Here is a 26570-nt window from a genome sequence, read left to right on the forward strand (position 1 = left end):
TCTTGGCCTGTTCTTCCGAGTCCCTTGCTCTTCTTTGCCCAAAAAGTGTCTTCTGGACTTGCCAGCCAGGTGTGTCTCAATATTCCTGTGCGTGGGTCAGATTCAGTAATGCTGGTTGCTCATTCAGTAATGCTGGTTGCAACTGACTTTGGATCGTCTGCTAAGGCAGAATGGTTACAATACTGACCTCGGCCCTTGGAGACCCAGGTTGAAATGCCATGGAAATTTGCTGGGTGACTTTGGACCAGTCTTACCTTAACTCACTTCTCAGGGTTGTGGTGAAAGAGCTTTGGGCTGGGATCTTCAGACCCAGGCTCCAATCCCCACGACTGTGGAAGCTTGCTGGGTGACCTGGTGGGACCTTGTCTCACACACTCAGCCTAGACAGACTACCTTGGATAAGGGTATTGGGTAAAATGGAGGAAAAATAATTTTCTGAACTGTTTTGGATCCCCTTTTTTGAGAAAACTATTGTCTGTGTTGGGGGGGGCTGTGTCTTAAGAAAACATGTTTCGCGTGAATGAACTCCTCGGTCACAGATAGTCATAGGCATTAGGAGAGTAATCTCTCTGCTGCATGTCGCACTCCTCTGCCAGCAGGAACTTAGGTCTCAGTACCTGGCTAGAAGGGAATGTGCTCAGGAATCTGGATTTAGATCACCACACTGTTTTAAAGGAAGGATCAGAGGCTGGTTGAAAGAAACTGCAGAAGTACACAGCCTGATTAATATTCAGGTTTGCTTATAGCCCCAGAGTAGAAAAAAGCTCACAACTCCCACTAGTCCATGCGACACTGGCCCATTAGGCATGGAACCCTTACCTCAGGACTCTTCTCTGTGCAGTGGGCTTTCAGGGGGCTCTCCTCTTGTTTTTCTGTTTACACATAAGAAGCCACTCCTTGCCACAGAGCTTTTCTGCAGAGAACTCTCCTTGCCTGGTTCTCTTAATTGAACCCATTGGATCATTTGTAAAGGCACTGCTCTTAAGGGCGCTTATTCTTAAAGGCACAGATCTCATTAAACTCAGTGGTTGCTAGCCTAATCTTTAAACTGCCCTTTTATCCACATTACTATTCCAAAAATACCCCCCCACACACACACACAAAAGAAAAATCAAACCTATTCCTTGGACCATATGCTGCCAAAGAAGGGAAGCATGCCTTCAAGTCAGTATTCTCCCCCCTGCACTCCCTGCTGCTGCTACCGGAGGACAGAGAGGCTTGTTATTTCCAAGCACTCTGTTATTTTTAGATCAATATCTCAACATATCAATGCAGAAGGTGAGTGAGCTTCTTTTATTTCATTTGAAGGATCTGACAACACAGAAGGGAGGCCAGTGAGAAGGCTGGCTGTGGGTGGAGAAAAGCTGTCCAAGGGCAATGCAGCACACATGTGCATTTAATACCCCACCTTCCCCTGGCTATTGCCAAGTTCAGGACAGATTGCATACATTATCATTAAAACATTAAATATATACAATTTACCCAAAATAACATTAAAACATTAATTAACTATAATAAAGCACAATAAAACAACAAGATGCCAACTGATCTAATATCCAAAACCATGATATAACCTGAAGAATTCCTCATCTCACCATCTCGTCATACATCCAATAATTACCTGTTCAGCACAGGGAAGAGGAGTGCAGAGAAAGTTGGAAGGCCAACAAGATGGGTTGGACGTATGGGCAGGCTCACCCCAAGGCCTGGTGGAACAACTCTGTCTCACAGGCCCTACGGAACTAGTTAAGGTTTTGCAGGGCCCTGGTCTCCGCTGACCAGAGTTGTGCCAGGCTGAAGCCCGGGCCGAAGAAGCTGAGCCATTGCAGGCCAGCACTGCTGCTCTGAGACGATCTCCATGTGGCAAGTATCTCAGAGGACAGAGGACTGAAGAGGGAAAGAAAAGTCGATGCATGTTTCTGCAGCAGCGGAGTTGTCTGAGGTGGCTGTTGGGAGAAGAGGTCTCCTCTGTTTTCAGATATGGGCAGCTTCCATGCAGCAGCCGTGGCTGAACGGTCTCTTGGTTTTGATGTCGAGGGCTGAGCGCAGCTGCTCCACAGGGCGATTCATTTTTGTGCTCCCTGACACATTCCCTGTTTGTCTTTCCAATCTGCCATCATGCGTGGCCATGACTCTGCTCTAAAAAACAAGAAGAAAACCAACCACGCAAATGCAACTACAACAGATACTATTAGTAAGAATCAAGAGAAAGCAACATCTGTCAGTAAGAACACAATGACAAAATAGCACATGTCAAGGAGAAAGAACATGCAGAACAATGCACTGAGAAAGTACTAACACACTTCTACAACTGAGAAACCAGGTAAGTCCAAACATGATGCAGTACAACAAAGGTAAGTGTGCGGAACTACAACAAGGCCCTCTGCTATGAATGAATTCTTCAACCGTATATATTGGGAAAGACGTACCAATGTAATTCTGCAACAGGAAAACCAGGTAAGTTCAATATAGGTGGGTGTATTAAGCAGCAACAAGATTCTCCACTGTAAGTGAATTCTTCAAGCGTGACTATTAGTGACTGCTGGTGAAATCCATTCTAAATGCACGCAAGGATTTGTAATGGCTTGCATGATACGGCATTGCTCTGATTGTTAGCGTGTAAGTTAAAACACACACAAGCACTCACACGCACAACATAGCACCCAGTGAGCTGAGATTGGTCCAGTCTATTTATAAAAGGGTTTTTTTTCCTGAATAGTACGATGTATTTACATTGACCGAGTCCCTGAATATTTGTGAAAATCATTGGAGCAAATACGGTTCAGGAAACTGCAAGTCATATGGAGCGGCTCACAGATCCCTCACATCCAGATTGCAAGATGCCACAATCCCACTGTACGCCACATGGGCACTCACAGTACTTTGTGCAGTTTGGGTGTGTGTGTGTGTCTCACTTCAAAAAGGACATGGACAGAATGGAGCAGGTGCAGGGAGGAGCGACGAGGATTGTGAGGGGCCTGGAGACCAAGCCCTACAAGGAAAGGCTGAGGGACTTGGGGATGTTCAAAGCGCAACACTGTTTTAAGTACGCGGAGTCCTGGGGAATTCTGGTTGATGTAGTGCTGGAGAGGATGATTGGTTACAGCTATAGTTGGCATCTTGGGGTCTTCCAGAATCTGCATTCGTGGAGCAGGGCATGGGTTTTTTTCTTGTATGGGCTATAGTTTCTGAGGGTGTAATTGTCTGCCGGGATGTTACTGTGCTGGAGCAATTTGGGGATAAAGCTAACTTGCGCCACTCCCCTGGGCTCCAGCAGGTCTTGAGCAGATGCCCTCCGAAGGTCATTTGCTTCCATGCCCAAACAACACTGTTACAGTCTCCCTTTTTCCCATGCACTGGGCTTCTCAGAGATGGACCATTTTCACAAACGGGACAAACGTTGTGCCCTTATTTTTGCACACTGGCTGCCAGAGATCCTGGGTCACTCACATGGGGATGCAAATACCTCAGATAGGAAGACTTTTTGTGTAACACTTTCTTCCAATTTGTGTTTACACCAGAATTTTATGCAAGCTTCAGAAGGGAATTTGGAAGGGTCCCAATGCACCCTTTGTTGCTAACGTGGTGTAGTTAAGAGCTGGTGCACTCTAATCTAGAGAACCAGGTTTGATCCCCCATTCTACCACTTGAGCTGTGGAGGCTTCCCTGGTGAACCAGATTAGCTTGTGCACTCCAACACATGCCAGCTGCGTGACAGACTAGCCACAGTTCTTCTGAGCTCTCTCAGCCCCACCAGCCTCGCAGGGTGTTTATTGGGGGGAGGGAGGGAAAGGAGATTGTAAGCCCCTGAGAGAAAGGGGGAAGGGAAATCAATCCAAACTCTTCAAACACTTTCTAGCCTCAACAGGCATGGTTCTCTGTCCTCATGGACATGACTGGAAAAAGGGGGCGGGGTTCAGTCACCTTTCTCAATGCCTCATTCACACGGGCCCCCATATATTATCACCAGATATTTTTTCACAGCAGGGCAAAACATTTAACTTCACCTGATTTCTCTTCCCTGGTTTCTAGAGTGTGGATAACTTCTATAAGTCCTCCACCAATAAATTCTGCATTGCTAAATGGCACAGATTTCCCCCTTGTTCTAATGCTACCAGTTCTAACCATGTACAATTTTGTTAACTTTTATTGCCTCCTGATTTGGATGGCCCAGGGCAGCCCTGTCTCACCAGAAAGCTCAACAGGGGCCTTTTCCACCAAACCCTTTAAAATGTTTTGAGGTAGGAAACAGTGTTTCCTCCACAGAGTTCTGCATTGTTTTTCCCTCTTTGCTCCTGAAAATGTTTTATTTCCAGCCTCAAAATGTTTTCAATGAATCATCTTTAAAAACGGTTCTTTGGGCTGCAGCGTTTTCAAAAAGACTTTGCTGCTGTGTGATCACTTTAAGACATTTCGCCCCACGCCGCTCGGCCTCCCTGGGATTTCCTCCTTGGCAACAGTTTCTCAGCTCACTCTCCACCTCCCCCCTCACCTGTTTCTGGCACATTTCAGCTGACATGTGTGTGTGTGTTTGGTGTGATAATCGTCGACACGTCAAGTGCACAAGGCACAGAGAATCGCAGCATGAGGCTGGGAAGCATAGAAGCATCGATTCATCAACGTACTCAAAAAAAGGGGGGGGGGACCACCAAGCAGCTGCCAGACCTTGTCTCCAGGGGGGCAGCTGCACCCGGACATCAGAGTAAAGCAGGAGGGGCTGAAAACAGGGTACAAACGTTTTCAGTGATGTGTGTGGAAAGGGCCAAGGTCAGCCCTGCTTCGTATTTGTTCGGGAGACCATGAAGGACTTCCGGGGTTGCAACACGGAGGCAGGCAATGGTAGCCCACCTCTGAGTACCCCTTGCCTTGGAAACCGCACAAGCGGTCGTCGTAAGTCAGCTGTGACCTCACGGCACTTCCAGAGAGACTGTGTGGGCTTCTCTGAACGGAAAAGGAATGGGAAATTCAAACCTGTACGATAGAGGCCCCTAAGCACTCTGATAGTCTCTCATCGGGGTGGAATAGGCCAGTGGCACTACTCCTTCCTAAATCCACACCACTCCTAGTTTTAAGATGCATTTCCTTGGGAAGGAAGAACATACAGAAGCTACATAGAGTAGGAGTAATAATGTAATCAAACATTTATCTAAAGTGGGGTTGTGCTGTCTTTCAGGCAGGTATGAATTCAGCAATGTGGCTACTGCCTGGGCAGGATGTAGGGTTGCCAACTCTGGCTTGAGAAACTCCTGGAGATTTAGGGGTGGAGTCTGGAAAGGGGAGGGGCTTCGACGTTGCAAAATACCACACCCAAGCAGGCATTTTCTCTCAGGAAACTGGTCTCCGAAATCTGGCAACCAGCTGTCATTCTGGAAGGTCTCCAGGCACCACCTGGTGGGAAGGGGGGAGAGTGTCTGGCTGGGGTCTCCACTGTGTGATGGCACTTGGAGAGGGCTATGAACCCTCTTCCTCACGAAGTGGAGACACCCATTTTCAGTTGGGGCTTCAAATAAATTAATTTAAATTTTCATGACCAGTCCAAAATGTCTATATCCTTATGACCAAGTTCAAGAAACTTGACATTTTTCACAATCTACGAACTGTAACAATCAAGTGCTCGGAAGCTTTTTCCTACTTCAGATGAGTATTTTTCTTAAAGTGGTGCAAACAGGGTAGATTTCAGAAACGTTATTCCAAGCTTGAGTATGACCTCAAATTATTTACAGATATCTTGACCTAAAGCCATTCGCCATGCAAGAAAATAAAGTGGTAAGATGTTACGGTAGTTGAATGGACCGTGTACTACCAAGCTCAAGTGGGAGATTCTACATGAGAAATGCATTGTCGAAGGCTTTCATGGCTGGAATCAGCTAGCTGTTGTGCGATTTCCGGGCTGTGTGGCCGTGGTCTGGTAGTTTTGCACCTAACATTTTGCCCACATTTATGGTAGTATCGTCAGAGGCATGTTGTGGTAAGATGTATGTGTCACAGAGAGAAGATGCCATTCATAGATGTGGTGAAATGTTAGGAGCAAGAACTACCAGACCACAGACACGCTGCCTGGAAAACCCACAACAGCTACCTTGGGAAAGTTCCAATCTTTCCTACCCTTGGGACAGAACCCAACTCCATGGTTCACCATGGAGCTGGGTGACTTGAAGAGGGAAGGCAGACCTCCAGAGGAACACTGGCAGGAGAAAACTCATGCTAAACCCAGCAGAGGGTGCTGTCGAGCTCATTGGAAGACCTACAAAGCAGCAGCCGTGGCAGAAAATATTCTTTTTCTGCTCGCGTTGCATCAACTAGTTCATGACCATCCCAACTGTTTCAAGTATCTTGGCATCTGCTAAGTCCTACTTGGAGCCTTTATTGTCTCAGGAACAAGAAATCATTTGAGATGCCTTTTGCAAAAAAATTTGCTGATAACTTTGTTCTGAGTTAGGTTCTAGTTATAGCCTAGCTCTGGCCAAAGATATGTCTGGTCAGTCTGTGGACTGTTTCAGCCCTGTGACTGTGATGGATGTTGACAGATCTTGGGACATATGAAGGCCACGACATGCACTCTGGATCCTTGCCCATCCTGGCTGTCAAAATCATGTAAGAATCACGTTAATTATGTGTCCATCATGAACCAGTGCAACAAGATATACGTGGAGAAAACATCCAGGATCTCAAAACAGGCATTGCTGATCATGTTACCGCCCAGGAAAATAAACAAAATATTTTCCTGAGTCAGGTTACCTGACTACACTGGCTCCATGCCCGAACGCGGAGACTTGTGTGGCTCAGAAGTCCCCATAAGGCTTGCAAAGGTCATGAACGTGTGATTATGCCAATGTTGTATGGTTTCCCTCTTGCCTCTGCCCTCTTAAGTATAATGAAAGCCCCTTTAGAGTTGAATTTATGATTTCCCCGTTGTTTAGGATTTCAGTTTGACTAGGTTCCCCAGTTAGCTTAAGGTTTTGTTGTTGTTAATTTAGGAGATTCTTATGTGTTTGTGTTGTACTGTGTTCCCTAATGTTTAAGTTTAAAATGTTATTTTTAAGGTTCGTGTTTGTCAGCAAAAGCAGTAGCCTGTAAAGGCTGATATTAAGGGACAAGGAAGTTGGCTCTGGAATGCTGCTTAGACACCCAGCCGACTCCTTAGTGCAGAGAAGAGACCCCCCTTTGGACTTTGGTAAATCAAATCCTGTTGGTGCAGCACTCCAGGAGGTCCCCAGCCTTACGCTTGGAAGACGTGCAGGGACCACCATTGGACAGTTTGAATTTTTCTTTTTTTGCAGAGATGAGGCGCAGGAGCCTCAGGGCATTACTGAAGGAAACAGCCATCTGATAAAGAAGATAGCTCAAAGTCGCGGTAGCAAAGCTCCACCTCTAGGTTTTCCTGGAAATGGGATTCCTTTACCGGGCTTTCCTTTCAGCACCATTGGCTTGAGGTCCTTCCCAGCGTGGATCTCTTTGCGTTTGACAGAGGGATTTTGTGATCCCATTCAAAAGTTGTAATTGTATCTTGCTTTTGTACTGTTGTTTTCGTATTGGTGTTTGGTGAAGGACTTGTCCCCTCACCTCCCCTTTCTACCTGCCCCTTTGCCCCTTTGAAGTTTGAGAATAAAAGTTCTTGCACTTGGTTGCAAGGGCGTGATTCTCCTACCCAAGCTGTGACCATCACCTCCAAATAAAATCCTTTTGCTTTGAAGACCGTCAGCTTCCTGCGCCTCATTAAGTTGCTGAGCTGAAATCACTCATTGTTACCCAAGCCACAGCAGTAACAATCACAAGAGCAATATTTTTCCTGGGGATGGGGGGTGGGAAACAGATACTCTTTCAGTCAAAAATTCTGGGTCCCATCAGCACCACCTTCTGAGCTATTCAAAAAGTGATGAGTCTTCACAAGGTGATACTTGAGAAACGAAGCAGACTTCAAACTGCAGCTTCACAGGTTAAATAAGAGTCTATATTTTTTCAACTTGTGTGAATATACAGGCCATCTGTTTTAGAAGAGAAAGAGGAAGAAGAGTTGGATTTATATCCCCCTTTCTCTCCTGCAAGGAGACTCAAAGGGGCTTACAATCTCCTTGCCCTTCCCCTTTCACAACAAACACCCTGTGAGGTGGGTGGGGCTGAGAGCTCAGAAGAACTGTGACTAGCCCAAGGTCACCCAGCTGGCGTGTGTGGGAGTGCACAGGGTAATCTAGTTAACCAGATAAGCTTCCATAGCTGAAATGGCAAAGCAGGGAATCAAACCCAGTTCTCCAGATTCGAGTGCACCTGGTCTTAACCACTACACCATGCTGGCTCTCTTTTACAGTCTTACTACAGTGGGAATGCTCTGAAATATACCCTGACCTGGCTGGTCTGATTTCAAAATCTCAAAAGTTAAGTAGGGTCAGCCCCAGTTAGTATTTGGAAGGGAGACCACCAAGGAAGTCCTGGATCACTACGCAGAGGAGGGGTTTGGCAAACACCTGTGGACATTGCTGGCCTTGACCTGGATGGCCCAGGCTAGCCCAATCTCATCAGAAACCAGGTAGGGGCTGCTCCAGTTCTTATTTGGATGGGGGACCATCAAGGAAGGCAATGGCAAACCACCTGGAAAATTCTATGGAGAACTACAACAGGACCTTTCTTAACTGGGTGAGCAGGGAACACAGTAAACCAATTCCAGTGTTGGTAAACTCAGGTGACACACATTTTAAATATATGCTAACTTTGGAGAGGTGCTCCTACAGAGGTTCTGAACAGGCCGAGGTTGAGAGAGATCTCGGGGTTGCAGTGGACACTTCAACGAAAATGTCGACTCTGGAAAAAGGGCTATCTTTCAAGCTGCCTGCATCCATGACTGGCATCTGCAACCAGAGCACGACTGCATGGTGTGAGATGCCTCTGACGATGCCAGCCATACACGTGGGCAGGACGTTGGGAGCAAAAACGGCCAGACCACAGCCATGCAGCCCAGAAAACCCACTCAGTCATGATACAATCAGAAATACACACACCTCCCAAAGTAGGGGCAAAGCCTTTCGAAAAGGACTGGATGCTGCAGAGCTGAGTGTATTCTCCCCAGGTGGAACAGAAGTGAGGATGGCCAGAGATAAATCCGATGCTGACCCACCAGATGGTAGGGTTATGAAAAACCTACAACAATCAAAAAATAGCCCTCAGGTTCCATTGTTACAAAACTGCAGTGCATTGGGAGTCTCCAAAGGCAATATTGTAAAAATGCAAATATACAATATACAAAAATCCAGTGAAAACTGAATATAAACCCCATTTGCCCATAAGCTGTGCCCAATATCTCGCCCAACTGCAAATGCACACTCTTTAATGTTCTGCCCGGCAAATGCAGAAGTCACAGGCCAGAGAAGTGGCCGGAGTGTCCGCAGTGACCAGCAGGAGTGCGCAGCCGCTGGATTTTTGGATATTGTGTTTTTTTTGTGGGGTTTTTTTTTTGCATTTTTAGAATATGATCATGTAGAGCACTGCAATTGCACACCGTTGGAACCTGGGGGTTATTTTTTGTTTGTCCGTTGTAGGCACGCTAGATGGGACGCCCCGGCTCCCCCCCCCACCCTCAAGAATGTTCCGCCCTGGAGTTGGCAACCGCTTGCGCCCCGCCTGCGCGCCCCCTAGGCCAGAGGCGCGCGTCCAGGCGGGGCTTGGTGCGGTGCCCCCTCCTTCTTCACTGGCCGGCCGGGCCAAGACCCTCCCCTCGGAGCCGCCGGGGCGGGGGAGACCAGCGCCCCGCCAGCCGCTCCCGACCATGGCGCAGCCGCTGCTGCGCAAAACCCTCTCCCGCCTGCGCCGCAAGGAAAGCCGCGCCGCGCCAAAGGGGCGCCAGGAGCCAGGTAGGGGCCGGGCCGGAGGGGGGGGGTCTCCCCGGGGCGAGGGGCGGGGCCGGGCGCCGGGTTGCCAACGGGCGGTGGGTCCTGGAGATCTCCCGGAATTGCGGGATCTAGAGATCCGTTCCCCTGCCTGGAGAAAGCGGCTGATTGGGGGGGTGGGTGGGTGGGTGGGGTCGGAGGGAGGCGCCGGCAGGAAAGTTTGGAAAGGAATTCCCCCAGGAATGCCTGGATTTCAAAAAACAAAACCAAACTTGTGAGGGAGGCCAGCTGGGAGTCTGTGACCAACCCCGACAGAAGGACGGCCTCGCTACTTGAGCAGGACGAGGAGGGTGGCCGGCGAGGGGAGGACTTGGCACCAACATGGAAGGAAGGAAGGTCGGTCGGTCGGTCCCGGGCGGCGGGGAGAACCGTGGAAATAATAGACCAGCGGAATCAAAAGGAGCAAACTTCTGAATAAGCGACCGGTCAAAAGAAGCACAAGAGAAATGGGAAGGAAAGCGGGTTATTTGGGTGTTTTTCTCAAAAAGGGGAGCGAAATTGCTGAAATTACGGAAAGGAACTCTTGGTACCCTCAGATACTCCCACTTCATATAGAGCTCCCCCCCAAAAAACCTCCCAGCAACGTCCTGGAGTTGGCAACCCTCTGCACCCTACACAGACTACCCCCGTCCCCCCCCCCCACCCCACACACAGAGCCTCCCTATATATATATATATATTTTGAAAAGGGTTTAAAGGGGAATAGAGAAATTAGTGGCACTTTGTGAGGTCATCTCCAGGCTCGGCCCACAAAGTCTCCAGGCTCTTCTCATCCCGGAGCTGGCAACCCATCCCCTTGCCCAGTCGAGCTGTGAGTGGGGCTGCCAGGGGCGGCTTCCTTGCCTTGCCATTGGTCCGGGGGGGGGGGGGCGGGGGGTGGTGGTGGTGGTGGTACATGACCATTTGCATGATTATGCAAAATAGAAGACAGAGTAACCGTTTTGGAGCCAGCCTGTTAAAGGGGTTAATGTGGTTCAAATTCTCACTCAAGCCGTCCTTGAAGTTTACTGGCTGACCTTAGGCTGCTCCCTCCTCTCAGCCTAGCCCACCTCACAGGGTTGTTGCGAAGGTGAAAGGGAAGAGAGGGGGATGATGTCAGCCACCCTGGGGAGATGGACACAAACTGAATTAGTTAAGAGTTTGTTTGGTATTTGTGGGGCCCTCCAGACCACTCCTGCCATGTGGATATTTTGGCCTCCTGAGCTCATTCAGGGGATGGGGGGTGGGGGTGATCACAGGGAGCAAAGAGAGTGTCAAAGGGTGGCGGCAATTGGGAAGCACTGACATAAGTGATTGGGGAAGGTTGTCACAGCCTCTAATGGGACCACTGGCCTGGACCAGGAGGGGAGCTTCACTTATGTTCGCTACGGAAGGCCTTGGCCTCTGTGCCCCGTTGCTCACCCTCCGGAGGAACTGGTTGGCCACGGCTGGCCTCGATGGACCGCTGGCCTGACTGAGGGAGGAGTCTCTCCCTTATGTTCTTACAGAAGGCCTTGGCCTCTGTGCCTCAAGTTGTTGACTCCTCCTCGGGGAGGAACTGGCTTGGCCACGGCTGGCCTCGACATGGGACCGCTAGCCCTGACCCAACTTGGAGGGAGACTCTCCTTATATGTTCTTCTTCCGAGAGGCCTTGGCCACTGTGCCCGTTGCTCACCCTCGGGAGTAGAACTGGTTAGCCACTGACGCTGGCCTCGGGATGAGACCACTGGCCTGACACAGGAGGGAGCTCTCCTTATGTTCTTCCAGAAGACCTTGGCCTCCTCTTTGTGCCCCTGGTGCTGCAGCCCTCGGAGGAAACTTGGTTAGCCACGGCTGGCCTCGATGGGACCACTGGCCTAGACCAGAGGGAGCTCTCTTTATGTTCTTACGAAGGCCTTGGCCTCTGTGCCCCGTTATTTGACCCTCCGAAGGAACTGGTTTGCCACGGCTGGCCTCGATGGACCGCTGGCCTGACCCAGGAGGGCTCTCCTTATGTTCTTCCGAAGGCCTTGGCCACTGTGCCCCGTTGCTCACCCTCCACCGCCAGAGGTTGGCCACGGCTGGCCTCGATGGACCACTGGCCTGACACAGGAGGGCTCTCCTTATGTTCTTCGAGGCCTTGGCCTCTGTGCCCGTTGTTGACCCTCGAACTGGTTGTACGGCTGGCCTCGATGGACCCACTGGCCCTTTGACCCAGGAGAACTCTCCTTGTATGTTCTTCTGAGCCCCTTGGCCTCACCAGCCTTTATTGTTGACCCTCCAGAAGGAACTGGTTAGCCATGGCTGGCCTACGATGGACCACTGGCCCTGACCCAGGAGGCACTCTCCTTATGTTCTTCTTCAGGCCTTGGCCTCTGTGCCCGTTGTTGACCCTCCGAACTGGTTAGCCCGCGGCTGGCCCGATGGACCACTGGCCTGACCCAGGAGCTCTCTTTATGTTCTACGAAGGCCTTGGCCTCTTTGGTGCTGACCCTCTCGAAGGAACCAGATTTATGCAGCTGGCCTCCCGGACCACTGGCCTGACACAGGAGGGCTCTCCTTATGTTCTTACGAAGGCCTTGGCCTCTGTGCCCCGTTGTTGACCCTCCGAAGGAACTGGTTGGCCACGGCTGGCCTCGATGGACCACTGGCCTGACCCAGGAGGGCTCTCCTTATGTTCTTACGAAGGCCTTGGCCTCTGTGCCCCGTTGTTGACCCTCCGGAGGAACTGGTTGGCCACGGCTGGCCTCGATGGACCACTGGCCTGACCCAGGAGGGCTCTCCTTATGTTCTTACGAAGGCCTTGGCCTCTGTGCCCCGTTGTTGACCCTCCGGAGGAACTGGTTGGCCACGGCTGGCCTCGATGGACCACTGGCCTGACACAGGGGGGCTCTCCTTATGTTCTTACAAAGGCCTTGGCCTCTGTGCCCCATTGCTGACCCTCTGGAGGAACTGGTTGGCCACGGCTGGCCTCGATGGACCACTGGCTTGTCCCAGGAGGGCTCTCCTTATGTTCTTCCGAAGGCCTTGGCCTCTGTGCCCCGTTGTTGACCCTCCGGAGGAACTGGTTGGCCACGGCTGGCCTCGATGGACCACTGGCCTGACCCAGGAGGGCTCTCCTTATGTTCTTACGAAGGCCTTGGCCTCTGTGCCCCGTTGTTGACCCTCCGGAGGAACTGGTTGGCCACGGCTGGCCTCGATGGACCACTGGCCTAACCCAGGAGGGCTCTCCTTATGTTCTTACGAAGGTCTTGGCCTCTATATCATCCGTGAATATCACTGTATTTTTTGTAGAAAACCTGTACATGGCAACTCAATGAATACTTTGAAAGAAAAAACATTACTTCTGAGGAAGACTACTCTGAAAACGCACTTTGAAATGTGCGATGTATTTGGTAAGTATTTATAATGTGGAGAATGATTATTCTTTATGAAACACTGATGGAATGAAATTTGAAGCTCATCATTTGGCCGCTTGTAGTCGTACCCACGAGGTCCCAGGGAAGAGACGACACGCGGAGATTTCATCTGGTGGAGAGGGCCAGCAAGCAGGAAGTGCGGGATCCCGTGATCCTGGCAACTCTCCCGTGCACTCGCCCCTCACACCTTTTATTAGGGTTTCAATGGGGGCGTGTAAAAGGGGTCGGGCAGGCGGGAGAACGGGAGAGCGGGAGAGCGGGAGATCATCATGTGATGCATGATCTCATCAGGCTGCTACGTGCGGGAGGAAGCATCCATGTCTGGGCCTAATCTTCACCTGAGGGCAGGAGCCTTTGTGTCCCTTTGTGTGGGACACCTGGTGACCGCGAGTCAGGCAGTTCATGACCCGTGACTCATGGGGGAGCGGGGGTTGGGGGAGCGTGTGCGCCCGGAAGGCCGTAGCCGGCACCGGCATGCCTAGCGCTCCTTCTACGGTTCTGCCAGGTTCGCGGGCTCACCCCTACAGCCATGCTTTATGCATAAAGATTAAAAGAATTGAAGATATGGACTATTTATTTGATTGAACCATTTTTCATGGACTATTGAATTTGATATTGGATTACATTATCGGATGAATTTACTTGGAAATATAATTATTTTGTATGAAATTTATTTGTTGGAATACATAATAAGAGGGAAACAATATACGTGTATATAACTAGTGCCTTCGCTTATTCAGTGTGTGACGCGATTATTTGGTTTCTTCAATGGAGACATAAGAACATAAGAAAGAGCCTGCTGGATCAGACCATAGTCCATCTAGTCCAGCACTCTGCTACTCGCAGTGGCCCACAAGGTGCCTTTGGCAGCTCACAGGCAGGAGGTGAAAGCAAGGGCCTTCTGCTGCTGCTGCTCCTGAGCACCTGGTCTGCTAAGGCATTTGCAATCTGAGATCAAGGAGGATCAAGATTGGTAGCCATAGATCGACTTCTCCTCCATAAATCTGTCCAAGCCCTTTTTAAAGCTATCCAGGTTAGTGGCCATCACCACCTCCTGTGGCAGCATATTCCCTTTTGGCCTTGGTTGTTTGTTCAGTGGGGATGATGATCTAGCTCCTGGAGCTGAAAAGGCACCTCGAAAGGGCTTTTCTCATTATTCTGTGTAGCTTCATTTCATAAATTGCATCAACTCTCTGGTCTTCCACTTACACATTTGAGAACTTCTGCACTGACATAAATGACTGTGGAAAGAAAGAAGGGCAAACGTTGAAATAATGACTCCCTTGTAGGTGAGAAGAAATACTAACCGGAGCAGGATAATTAGAATCATAGAGTTGGAAGAGACCCCAAGGGCTATCAAGTCCAACCCCCTGCAATACAGGAACACACAATCAAAGCACTCCCGACATATGCTCATCCAGCCTCTGTTTAAAAACCTCCGAAGAAGGAGACTCCACCACTCTCTGAAGAAGTGAATTCCACTGTCAAACAGCCCTGACGGTCAGGAAGTCCTTCCTAATGTTGAGGTGGAATCTCTTTTCCTTCACCTTGAATCCATTACTCAATTCCGGCAAGTGACGTAAAAAGCGGAAAAGGATTGTGTGGTGCTGTCCCGTTCCTCCTCAGCTGCCCGTTCTGGGATGTGCATCTTCTTTCCTGAGATGCAGACAAGGGGGCTCGTTCTTGTGCTGAGCTGCTCAGGGCTAACTCACAAAGGGAGCTGTGTGTCTTGGCCCAAGAAAGGGCAGCGCAGTAAACATCAGGAAATCCAATTTGGCACCAGGTCTGAGCAGCTGGAAGTCTGGGAGGGACTTCCGGGCCTCAGCTGCCGTACAGGCCCGAGTTGCATGTCCTGAGGCCAAGCCACGATTGGATTGGCCCAAAGCCCTGCAAAACTTTTCTCGTACTCCCCTCCCCCACTTCCCTTGGAAACTGTCCTTGGCAAAGGCTTCTGTGAGCTGCTTAGCGAACAGCATGTTTGCATTCCTGAGAGACCAGCAAGTCAGGAAGAGTCACGAAGTGATGAGAAAGGAAGAAGAGCAAGTGCGGAACCTTTGCATGAATCTTGGCAGCGGCTCTGTGGACGCATGAACATCTCTTTCAGTTTTAGCAAAGAAGACCCCAAGCATTTCATAAGAGCCAGCATGGGGGAGCGGTTGACTCAGTCTGAAGGACAGGTCTGATTCCCCACTCCTCCACAGGAGCAGCGGACTCTTGTTTGAGGAACTGGATTCGTTTCCCCGGGCCACTTCCACTGCTTGTTTTGTTAGTAATGCTTCACTGGTGTTTAACTGCTTCAGTGTACTATTTTCTTGACCTCGTAACATGCTGGTTTTTCTGTCCCCCTTCCAGGTTGCCCTTTGGAGCCCGCAGGTGCCTCGGAGTCCTCTGTAGCAGCTGTACCAGAGAACTCTTGCACCACAGATGCTGGATGCTGGAAAGTAGCTCCTGTTACTGTGTCCAGGAAGCAGAACTGGGCCAAGTTCGAAGCAGGTATCCCCAGTAGGAAGTCATGTTTCTCAAGTGTGCCACAAGGACTGGTGGCCCAGGATGAAAAGCCATCCTCCAAGAGCCTTTCCCTCACCAGCGTGGTGACTGCCAGGTCCAAGGAGGCCACTGAGACGCTGATGGGCTCTATAGAGATTTGCAGCTCCAATGCTAGCGTCAAGTGCAGCAGCCAGGGCGCTTACTTGCAGAGCCTGGACAGGAGCAGCCGGGACTGGGTGCTCTCTTCAGGGAAAGCCCCTGGGGCAGACGAGCCAGCTGCAAGCTCCATCAGTGAGCGGAAAGCATCTGTTGCCACCGGCAGTAGAAAAGGGGAGATCTGGTACAACCCTATCCCAGAGGATGAGGACCTGCGTCCCCAGTATCATGAAATGACGAGGGGCAGCAGTGCAGGGGACAAGGAGTTGCAGAAGAAGAGGTTTAGGGAGGCCGAAGTCGTCCAAGAGTGGTCCTCCCAGCAGTCGTCGCTGAGCCAAACAAAGCCAGCTATGCAAGCTGAGGAGGGGAGCAGACAGCAGGACCTGGCATGTGGTGAGGACTAGTCTTTTTTTTTGTGCCCCCACATTCTCTGCCTCTTCCTCCTTTATCAGAGGGATGGTCCCTTTCATGTGTTAAGTCCTCCAGCTTCTTAGAGATCTCATCTAAACTGGATATCATCACAGACGAGCCTTTCTTGTAACTTCTAAATGATTGTGGAACAATCTCCCTGCACCCAGCCCCACCACTTTCCATTTTCAGGAGGCAGTTGAAGACAGTTTTATTTAGGATTGTCTTTGATCAATGTAGTTTTTATCCACAAGCACCAAGACAGTTTCAACAAAAAGGAAGAGAGTTTGAACATCAACAAAACCTGGCTACCAGTATTAAAAAACACCAAAACTAAAAACCAGAGACATTCAAATGCAACTGTAACTGAACTGCACCCAGACACATGCAAATAGAATTGCAAGGACAGTTGTAAATGTGATTGCAAATGCAACAGCGTAACAAACTGCAAATTAACTCCATCCAGATACATGCAAAATGTATCTCATGCCCCCTTAAACTGGGCAAAACATGTACCGCACCATGCAGTCACTTCACACTGTGCCACAGAGAGAAGCATCTTACCAGATGGCAGTCGTAGATGCAAAAAAAAGCTACCAGACCACACAGTTTGGAAAACCCATAACAGCCAGTTGAATCTGGCTGTGAAAGCTTTCTACAGTGGATAGTTTTTATTTATTGGCAATTTTAATTAAAATGTTAAGCTGCAGGTTTTTTTAACATAATCTTTAAAATTATAAGTTTCCTTGAGTTCCACAGGGTAGAAAGATGGCTGATAAATGTTTTAAATAGACCTGGACATGACTTGCTGCAGAAACCATAGTTGCATTTCAGTTACCTTTATTGTCTCTGGTTTTTGGTTTTGGTATTTTTTAATAGTGGTAGCAGGTTTTGTTGATTTTCAGACTCTCTCCCTTTTTTTTGAAACTGTCCTGGTGCTTGTGGATAAAAACTACATTGATCAAAGGCAATCCTAAATAAAACTGTCGTCAGCTGTCTCCTGAAAATGGAAAGTGGTGGGGCTGGGTGCAGGGAGATTGTTCCATAATTGTTTTGACGTTACAAGAAAGGATATCAGCTGGTCTGTAAACTATACTGATTTACTCTGTGTAATCCGCCTTGAGTCCAAGTGAGAAAGATGGACTATAAATGTTGGAGATAAATAAAATTTAAAACTTGCCAGAACCCATCAGTTATATGAACCTGTAGGAACCCAGTGCTGGTTTTCCATCGTGGGGTTACTGGCATTGAGGTGCCCCCGCCCCTGAAACTGGCTCCCAGAGCCCCGTGGTGCAGATTAGTCAAAGCTCTGCTCCCAACAGGAGTCAGTTTCAGGAATCTGGCTCAAGGTTAACTCCGTCTTCCACCCTCCCGAGGTCGAGTACCCGGCTTGGTGGGGGTAAAATATGGACGATTGGGGAAGACAATGGCAAACCACCCTGTAAACAAAGTCTGCCTAGTAAACATCATCATGTGTTGTTGCCCAGTGGCTCAGTAATGACCCAGTGCTTGCCCAGGCAACCTGTCTTTGCCTTTAGAACCCAACCAGCTATAGGTTCTTGAGCAGTCTGTTTTGTCCACCTGGAGCCTGCTGCAGACCCTGCTTTTCTGGGCACTTCTGCTTGGGAAAATCACAGCAAGTTGAAGACGGTGGCTTAAAACTGGCCAGTACAAACCTGGCATCAGCACTCAGCACAGCAGAATTTGTGGACATGAAGAAATGATAATAAGAGGCAGTTGGTTACTTGAAAGTATCAGAAGGCAGCTGTGTTGGTCTGCAGGACAACGGCTCGATTCAAGCCCAGTAGTGCCTTAGAAACGGAAACGATTTTCAGGGTATGAGGTTTTAGTTCCCTTTGTCAGATTCAAACCAGAACAGAGCTCTGATATCCCAGCCAGAAGGTGGAGGGGTGTTGCACAGAAGGGAGTTCGGAGGCAGAGGCAAAATACAAAATGTCTTCAGCTAAATTAGAGCAGCGGGAAATGCTCAGGGGAGAAAATCAGAATTCCGTGTCCCTTCCCCACCCAGGGTAGGAAGGGGTCCACTGCTCTGAATTTGTGAATGAGTTGAAGTTCAGCTCTGCATCCTGACTCCCTTCTTTGTAACATCTCCAGACTGGGATACGAGGACACAAAGATCTCCATTACAACTTGTATCCAATGAAGGGACCTTTGACTCTTGAAACGTCGTATCCGAAAAACCTTGTTGCGCTGGCATACCTAATGTAGGGAAAGTGAGGCTCTGTGGCCTGGGCGCTGTTTGCCTGGGGGCACCCTGATCATCCCTTTGCAAAGCAGGAAGCTGCCACGCCTTCTCTTCCAAGCTGCATCCCGCTAGCACGCCACCAACCACCGCTTGCAGAACTGGTCTCCCTGCTGTTAGGAAGAACTTCAGTGGCCAGGTCCACCCATTGCTTTCAGCTGTGAGTATCCTGGGTGCCATTTTCTATAGATACCCCTCTGTTTTGTTGGTCTCTGAGGTGCCACTGGAGAAAAATCTGGTTGTTTGCAAGTAACATTGGTTCATCCAAAGCAAAGCACCCATTCTGCAGGGTGTGCGGGTGGCAGGCAGCTGCTGACCCCAGGCAGGTCTGTGCCAGTTTGTGCTCTTCTAAAGGGGTGTTGGAGCTAGTTCCTGGCAGTGCCACCCCATGCCATTGGGGGAATGTTTATTTAATTATTCAATTTTAGTTTTTGAAATTATTTATATACTGCCCTCACTGCTTAGATTCAAGACAGCCAACAAAGCTGCACTTTTTAGACACAGGAAAACACAATATTTTGATTAAAAACAACACACAAACTAAGAAAAGTATAGGAAGAAGGGTTGATGAAGCAACCACCTGTGCTGAGTATGGGTCTTCTGCACCCAGTCGGGAGAGTGAGCATCCATTGGGTGTGAAATCGCTGCATTGATGCACAGTCCAAGCAACATGGAATAGTATGAATGGAGCCTTACGCCGAGGTCAGGAAGTTCAGAGTGGTGAAGTGTTTTCAGAATCGTCTTCACACCTTCCCCTGATTTGATCTTTCTGCCTCTTTCTTATTATGAAGGGTTTCCTGCTAGGGTTGCTAAATTCCAGTTGGTGCTGGCGATCCCATGAGATTACAGCTGATCTCCAGGTAACAGAGATCACCTCTACTGAAGGAAATGGCTGCTTCGGAAGGCGAGATGTGTGGCATTACATCCCACTGAAATCCCTTCTCCATCTTCCTCGGGCCCCAGGCCCCACCCTCAATTTTCTAGGTATTTCCCAGCCCAGAGTTGGCAATAAGAACATAAGAAAGAGCCTGCTGGATCAGACCAGAGTCCATCTAGTCCAGCACTCTGCTACTCGCAGTGGCCTTTGGGAGCTCACATGCAGGATGTGAAAGCAATGGCCTTCTGCTGCTGCTGCTCCTGAGCACCTGGTCTGCTAAGGCATTTGCAACCTCAGATCAAGGAGGATCAAGACTGGCAGCCATAGATCGACTTCTCCTCCATCAATCTGTCCAAGCCCCTTTTAAAGCTATCCAGGTTAGTGGCCATCACCCCCTCCTGTGGCAGCATATTCCAAACACCAATCACACGTTGCGTGAAGAAATGTTTCCTTTTATTAGTCCTAATTCTTCCCCCCAGCATTTTCAATGGATGCCCCCTGGTTCTAGTATTGTGAGAAAGAGAGAAAAAAATCTCTCTGTCAACATTTTCTACCCCATGCATAATTTTATAGACTTCAATCATATCCCCCCTCAGTTGTCTCCTCTCCAAACGAAAGAGTCCCAAACGCTGCAGCCTCTCCTCATAAGGAAGGTGCTCCAATCCTTCAATCATCCTCGTTGCCCTTCTCTGCACTTTTTCTATCTCTTCGATATCCTTTTTGAGATGTGGCGACCAGAACTGAACACAGGACTCCAAGTGCGGTCGCACCACTGACAATCCTTGCAGCTTTATTATCAACTCCTTTCCAAATTATCCCCAGCATAGAGTTTGCCTTTTTCACAGCTGCCGTGCATTGAGTTGACATTCCCATGGAACTATCAACTAAGACTCCCAAATCCCTTTCCTGGTCTGTGACTGATAGCACTGACCCCTGTAGCGTGTATGTGAAGTCTGGATTTTTTGCCCCTATGTGCATCACTTTGCATTTTGCTACATTGACTCCAGTTTCCTTCTCAGCTACTCACTGTTCTGCAGGGAACCTTTCCCCCGGGGTTCCTGTTTCCCCAGGGCTTCCTCACCAGAGAGCAAAATTGTCCTCTGCTCCTCTGCTCAGTTTTGGTCTGCCAGGGTGTGTGTTAACATCTTATTTAACCTTTATCAATTCAAGCTCATTTGTTGTAATTTGCCATTTTGACTGTACTCTTAAGTTTTGTTATTTTGTTTGGTATGAATTCTTTTATTTGGTATAAATTCTTACAAGTCTTCTAATATATTTAATATGATAATAGTCCTCAGAAGGAAAATCATCAGAAATGTGTGAATTCTCTGAGTGGGGTTTGGCGGCTGCACAGTCTTTGCTGTTGTGCGGTAACTACTCAGTGGGGTCAGTGCAGTTCCACTCCAGGAAAGTTACTGAGGTCGGATTCACAGGGAATGTCTTAAAAAAAAAACTAGTGAAAGAAAGAGGAAAGGCTGGAATGGGCAGCCCCTTCCCGTCTTTTCAGTCATCTCTTTTGTGTGACGTTCCAGAAGGCCGGGGTGTTTATATGTGGTTGCAGTTCTTGAATGTCAAAGCCAGCCTGGTCTGGTGGTTAAAAAATGTTGGACTAGGACCCAAGAGACCCGGGTTCCAGTCCCCACTCTGCCTTCAAAGCTTGCAGGGGCAACCTTGGGCCAATCACACACATTCTCAGCCTAGCCTTCCTCACAGACTTGTTGTGAGGATAAATGGCAGAGGGGAGAATGATGCAGGCCTCTTTGGGTCCTCCTGGGGTAGACAGCGTGGTGCCACGGTTAAGGTGTCATATTGGAATCTGGGAAACCCAGGTTCGAGTTCCCACTCTGCCGCGGAAGCTTTGCTCTCACATGCTTGCAGCCCAACGTGCTTCACAGGAGGACCTGCCAGCCACTTTGGAGCCCCCTGGGGTAGAGAAATGGGGTATAATTAAAGGAAATAGAGAAGGAAGTAGCAGCCACTGGCTATTTGTCCCTAAACTACAGCTATTTGCTCTTCAAAGGTTAGTCTAGCATCTGGCCACTGCGGTGGGCAAGCTGGCCTCTTTCACTGGCGACAATTCAGTTCTGTTTACTTTCTGGCTTTTTTAAGATTGTAGAACTCTCCGCTCATCTGGTCATATCAAACTTGGCCACAACTCTTCAGCTTTCCTGGCGTTGATGTTTTCATTTGTTCTTGGCTGTCAAATGAAATGTGCTGTTTCATGCCTGTGGCTTCCATTGCAGAGGGAGAGAGGCTGAGTTGCTAGAGCAGTTCTGTGGTCAAATGATTCCACACGTGTGATTGCTGCCAAGTGGCAATCCCAGCACGGGGCTGTCAAGGCAAGCGAGAAGCAGAGGTGTGTTTGGCCATCGCCTTCCTCCACGGAGCCTTCCTTGGAGGCCTCCCTTCCAAGTACCGACCCTGCTTAGCTTCCGAGATCTGACGAGATTGGGCTGGCCCATGCCCGCTTCCCTCCCCTAAATTATTCTAGACTTTCGTTATTTTTGTGGGATAAATCACCCGCTCTGGGAAACTTCCCAGTATTCCATCCCTGCCCCTTCGCTTGTCAGACTTTGTTCCACGGATCGGCTTTCCCTCTTGAGTGTGCCGAGGGTTTCCAGCAATGTTGGGTACCCCTGGGATAACTCGCACGTGGTTTGACCTGTCTTATGCAGTTTCTCTCCTCAGGAAAGGTGCCTGTCACAAGTGCGAGTCCTGAAGAGGGCACAACGGACACCATAATGACGGTCCAGAGCCCCAGCAGCACCCAGAAGAAGGATCATCTTCTCGGCAAGACAAAGTCCCCAGGCCCAGTGCGAAGCCTCTCCATGAAGTTGAGGAGGCTGCCAGAGCTGAGGCGAAGGCTTAGTCTGCGCAGCCTCCGCCCTCGCGGGCCAGAAGCAGAGGGGAGCTCTTCTCCCAAGGAGTCACGCAATGTTATCAGCCGCTACCACCTGGACAGTAGTGTGGCTTCTCGGCAGCACACAAGCAGGGGTGCAGCTGTGAGCAAAGAGGACTCCTTGCGCGGTGGTGGTGGTTCTCCAGAGCTCCTGGCTGATGATGCAGACTTGGGGCTTGAAGGTGGCTCCTTCCAGCCATACAGATCTGCAGAGCTCCCCGGTTGCCTACAGCATCTTTCTGGGGTCGTGAGCATCCACCTGCTTGGGGTACGAGACTTTAAGCCCCCCAGAGCTGAAGCCAAGGAGGTCTTCTGTGTCCTTCAAGTGGACTCTGTCAACAAGGCCCGCACGGCTCTGCTCCCTTGTCGGACGGCCTTCCTTAGTCTTAATCATTCTTTCCAGCTGGAGCTCGAACATGCCCAACTCCTTAAAATTGTGATCTCCTGTGATCCTTCAGTGCAGAGGGATCGTGTGTGCTGCCATGGAACCATCCTCCTTCCCCATGTTTTTCAAGGTAAGGTGAACCACGTGAACAGGAGGACGCAACAGGATTAAAATGTGAGCAGGTGCTGGCATGATGGATGGGCAGAAGTCCTGCCTCTTTCTGTGAGTTCCCAGTTACCTCAAGGCCTGTTTGATGTGTATTCAGAACAGCTAATGGCCAATCAGGAGCCATGGAAGGTTGAAGGAATCGAATGGGAGGGGGGAATGAAATCCAAAAATCTTCTAAATTGCTGGTTTAAATCAGTTTGAGGTTTCATAGGCTGGAAGAAATCCTTTCTCAGGAGACTCAGTATGTCTCAGAGTCTAGTTTTCAAAGGTAGCCGGCTAAGTTACTGAAATATCCAGAAGAAGTTTAGACTTACCCTGTGAGATCCTAAGTCTGGAGAAACGGCAAAATTTCACATCAGGAATCCGGCTTGGTAGTTGCTCCCTCCACTCCTGCCTTGGGAACTGAAACCTTGTAACAGTGAACACATCAAATTCTCTGAGTTTTAGGTTTTCAGGCCTCTTTATTGAACAACCTGATTTCATCCACCCAAGAAGGATAATCATAGTTATTGTTTTTTTCCTGTTTACCTCAAGCCTGATTTGGGAGTGGCTGTTTTCAGACACCGCTGGTGTCCAGCCTGTCAGGTGAGAGGCAGGGGTGGAGAGCACACTGGCCAAGCTACACCGCGGGGCTCCTCTTTTTCAGTGACATTTAAAACCCCCAGATTCACAACCAGTAAACAGAACTCTAGGGACATGGGTTGTGAAAAGAGAAGGCAAATTTCCAGGCTGTGCCGGCCCTTTGCCCACCACCCGTGTGATGAATTGTACAATCGGAACCATAGACCAGCCAAATCACCATTTAAATTATGGAGGCAGCTTATACGGGATGTCAGGAGTGACGCCTCAAACTGAGTTTGGAGGATATTTTTTTTAACTTAACAGTACGTTTACATACATAAATGAATGTTGGCCTCTTGTGAACCTGCATGTCTCAGGTGTCTAGACCTGAGAGACAGAAATGATGTGCCCTCGCTCCTTCTGTGCACAATGTCAGAGCTCATGCAGTATCGTAAGTGGTGTGTCTGCCAAGAGAATTTTAGACTAGAAGCCTCCCCTTCACTCGGTGGTCAGTTCCTTCAGGACTGCGGTTGTCTTTGCCAGCAGTGAAGAAGAGGCTGAGTGGCACCCTGGTCTTTGGACGTGAACACCCAAGAAGGGGCCATCGGGGTCAGCCTTGCCTCCTCAGACCGGCAGCTGCTCTCCAGGATCTCAAGCTGAGGTCTTCCCAGTGGCGTAGCTACTGGGGGGCACAGGAGGCTAGAGCCCCTAACACAACTCCCCATGGTCATGTGGGGGGGCGTATTGCCAAGCTGCGCCCCCTCTGCAACTGCACCCCAGCCCCAAACTCCATGGGGTACAGTTGCGAGGGGGTGGGGCACAGCTGTGGGAGTGGCAGTGCCAAGGGTGAGCCCCAGGTGCTGTTTTACTCAACTATGCCCCTGACCTCTACAGATCCGGTGGCAGTGGTTGAGTGTGGAAGTGGCACATTGCAGTGGGCCGACTGATGTTTGATGTGGGGGACTCAGTTATGGCCTGTGCAAAAACAGCAGGCTTTGAGGGACTAAAAGACCACTCCATCCCCTGTCCCACTTAGATGCTCTCAGATGCTGTCACAGCACAGCCAAGGGAGCAAACTGCTGGTGCAACCATTGAATATCCTGTGCCGAGCCCCCATCGTTGGCCAGAGGCAAGGGATGGGGGAAGAAGAGGCAATGGGGTAGCAGAGTCCAGACCTGGGCAAATCTAAGCTGGGCTGGAACTCAGTGGATGGGTTCTCTTGGCCCAGGTTGGTTGGTTGGTCGGTTGGTTGGTGGTGGGTAGGTGGGAGAAAAGCGGCACAGTAGTTCTTACAGCTGCTGCTGCTGCCGCCGCCGCCTCCTCCTCCTCCTCCTCCTGCCTTTCAGGTGGCAGGTCTCGGCAGCTGGCTGTGCAGCTGCAGCCGCGGGGACTCCTCTACATCAAGCTCATCCTGCTGGATCAACGGGAGCTGGCCAGTGGCATCCAGGAGCCACAAGTTTTCGGAGTAAAGCTGAGCCAGCTGGTAAAGAGGGAGCGTGCTGCCGCCATCAAGGTGCCACTCCTGGTCCAGAAGTGTGTGAATCAGATAGAGAAACGAGGACTGAAGGTAAATGTTGGGATATGTATTGGCTGAGCCACACACCCACACACCCCTCAACCATCTAGGGTGTGGTGTAAAGTGCTGTCAAGTCACAGCTGATTTACGGCACCGCATAGAGTTTCCAAGGCAAGAAGTGACCAGAGATGGTTTGCCATCATGGCCTGTCTCTGTGCAGCAACCCTGGAGCTCCTTGGTGGTCTCCCAACCGAGGACTCACCAGGGACAATCCTATTCAGCTTCCAAGGTCTGATCAGATCGGGCTGACCTGGTCCATCCAAGTTGGGGCCTCCATCTACCTGGTCCGACAGAACTTCCCCTCTTCTGTTGCCTGGAGGGATTCCGGCTTGCTCCACTGACCCAGTATCACTTTGCTTGTAGGTTGTAGGTCTGTATCGCTTGTGTGGCTCAGCAGTGGTGAAGAAGGAGTTGCGGGATGCCTTTGAGAAGGACAGCACTGCCGTGGTGCTCTCGGAAGAGCTCTACCCAGATATCAATGCCATTACAGGTCAGCCCCCCAAATCCCAGGTGTGATTCCCATTGCGAAGCCTCACAGCCTACCGGCTGCTCTTTGGCATCGTTCTAAACTTGGTTCTGCTCTAAGCTCGTGCTCTCATTGGGTGACTTCCAGCTCCAATAACTCCCTTTTTTGAATCCACTGGAGGGTGGCCCAAAATTAGACATTTTAGTTTGTATAAATATACAAAAACTGCAAACAGCAGGCAAAACCGACTAACTTACAACTTCAACATTCATAAAATTACTACTATACATAATTCCAGATGTGTAATAGTAATATTCAGTATTCCACCTATTTTTCCCTAAACACATATTTCATTGTTGCCTACTGAAACATGACTTCAAACTTTCCTATTTTTGCCAACTCCACAGAAAAATCCTAGCGTCAGAAATCAATTGTTATAGATGTTCACTGTACAAAGTGTTCCCAAGTGGCATTATAATCCTGTTTTAACTTGGTGATTTTATCCACAATCAGAACAAACCAAATGAGATTTTTTTAAAACCCAAAAACTGAAGTATGCCGATGGGAAGGTTCAGAGTTACATTTTGGGCTACTCTTTTGAACAAGGGTCTGTTCAAAAAAGATTGCAAGGGAGATTGTACAGAAGCTGAATGAATTCTTTGCATCTGTCTTCACCCAAGAGGAGGTGAGGAAAATCCCTGCACCTGAACCAAGCTTCGTAGGAGGTGAATCCGAGGAACAAGCGAAGATAGTGGTAGACAAGGAAGAAGATCTGGCAGCAATTGATAAACTAAATGCTACCAAATCCCCTGGCCCAGATTGCATTCATCCAAGAGTTCTTAAAGAGCTCAAGCATGAAATTGCTGATGTTCTCACATTAGTATGCAACTTATCCCTGAAATCTGCCTCCATCCCTGAAGACTTTAAAAAAGGGTCTAGGGGGGACCCAGGAAATTACAGGCCAGTCAGTTTGACATCTGTTCCTGGTAAATTAGTCGAATCTATCATTAAAGATAAAATGATTAAACATGTAGAAAAGCGAGACCTGCTGAGGAAGAGTCAGCATGGCT

The 26570-nt window shown here is 49.4% G+C and overlaps 1 protein-coding gene across 3 annotated transcripts in view; it reads left to right on the plus strand.

Annotated features, from left to right (window-relative positions):
- Positions 1-9729: 9729 nt before the first annotated feature.
- The window catches only part of SYDE1 (synapse defective Rho GTPase homolog 1), a 29868-nt gene continuing 13027 nt past the window's right edge, over positions 9730-26570 (plus strand). Inside the window, exons 1-6 of one of the 3 annotated variants that reach the window (XM_048502678.1) lie at positions 9767-9842; positions 13130-13230; positions 15607-16290; positions 22134-22859; positions 24805-25025; positions 25398-25524. In XM_048502678.1, the coding sequence (XP_048358635.1) occupies positions 13152-13230; positions 15607-16290; positions 22134-22859; positions 24805-25025; positions 25398-25524 (1837 nt within the window). In that variant the 5' untranslated portion in view covers positions 9767-9842; positions 13130-13151. Of the gene's footprint in view, positions 9843-12735; positions 13231-15606; positions 16291-22133; positions 22860-24804; positions 25026-25397; positions 25525-26570 lie in introns of those variants that run through there. The other 2 variants (XM_048502676.1, XM_048502675.1) reach the window with 2 other exon arrangements.

The sequence above is a fragment of the Sphaerodactylus townsendi genome, linkage group LG07, assembly GCF_021028975.2.
Source record: "Sphaerodactylus townsendi isolate TG3544 linkage group LG07, MPM_Stown_v2.3, whole genome shotgun sequence".
Taxonomy (NCBI): domain Eukaryota; kingdom Metazoa; phylum Chordata; class Lepidosauria; order Squamata; family Sphaerodactylidae; genus Sphaerodactylus; species Sphaerodactylus townsendi.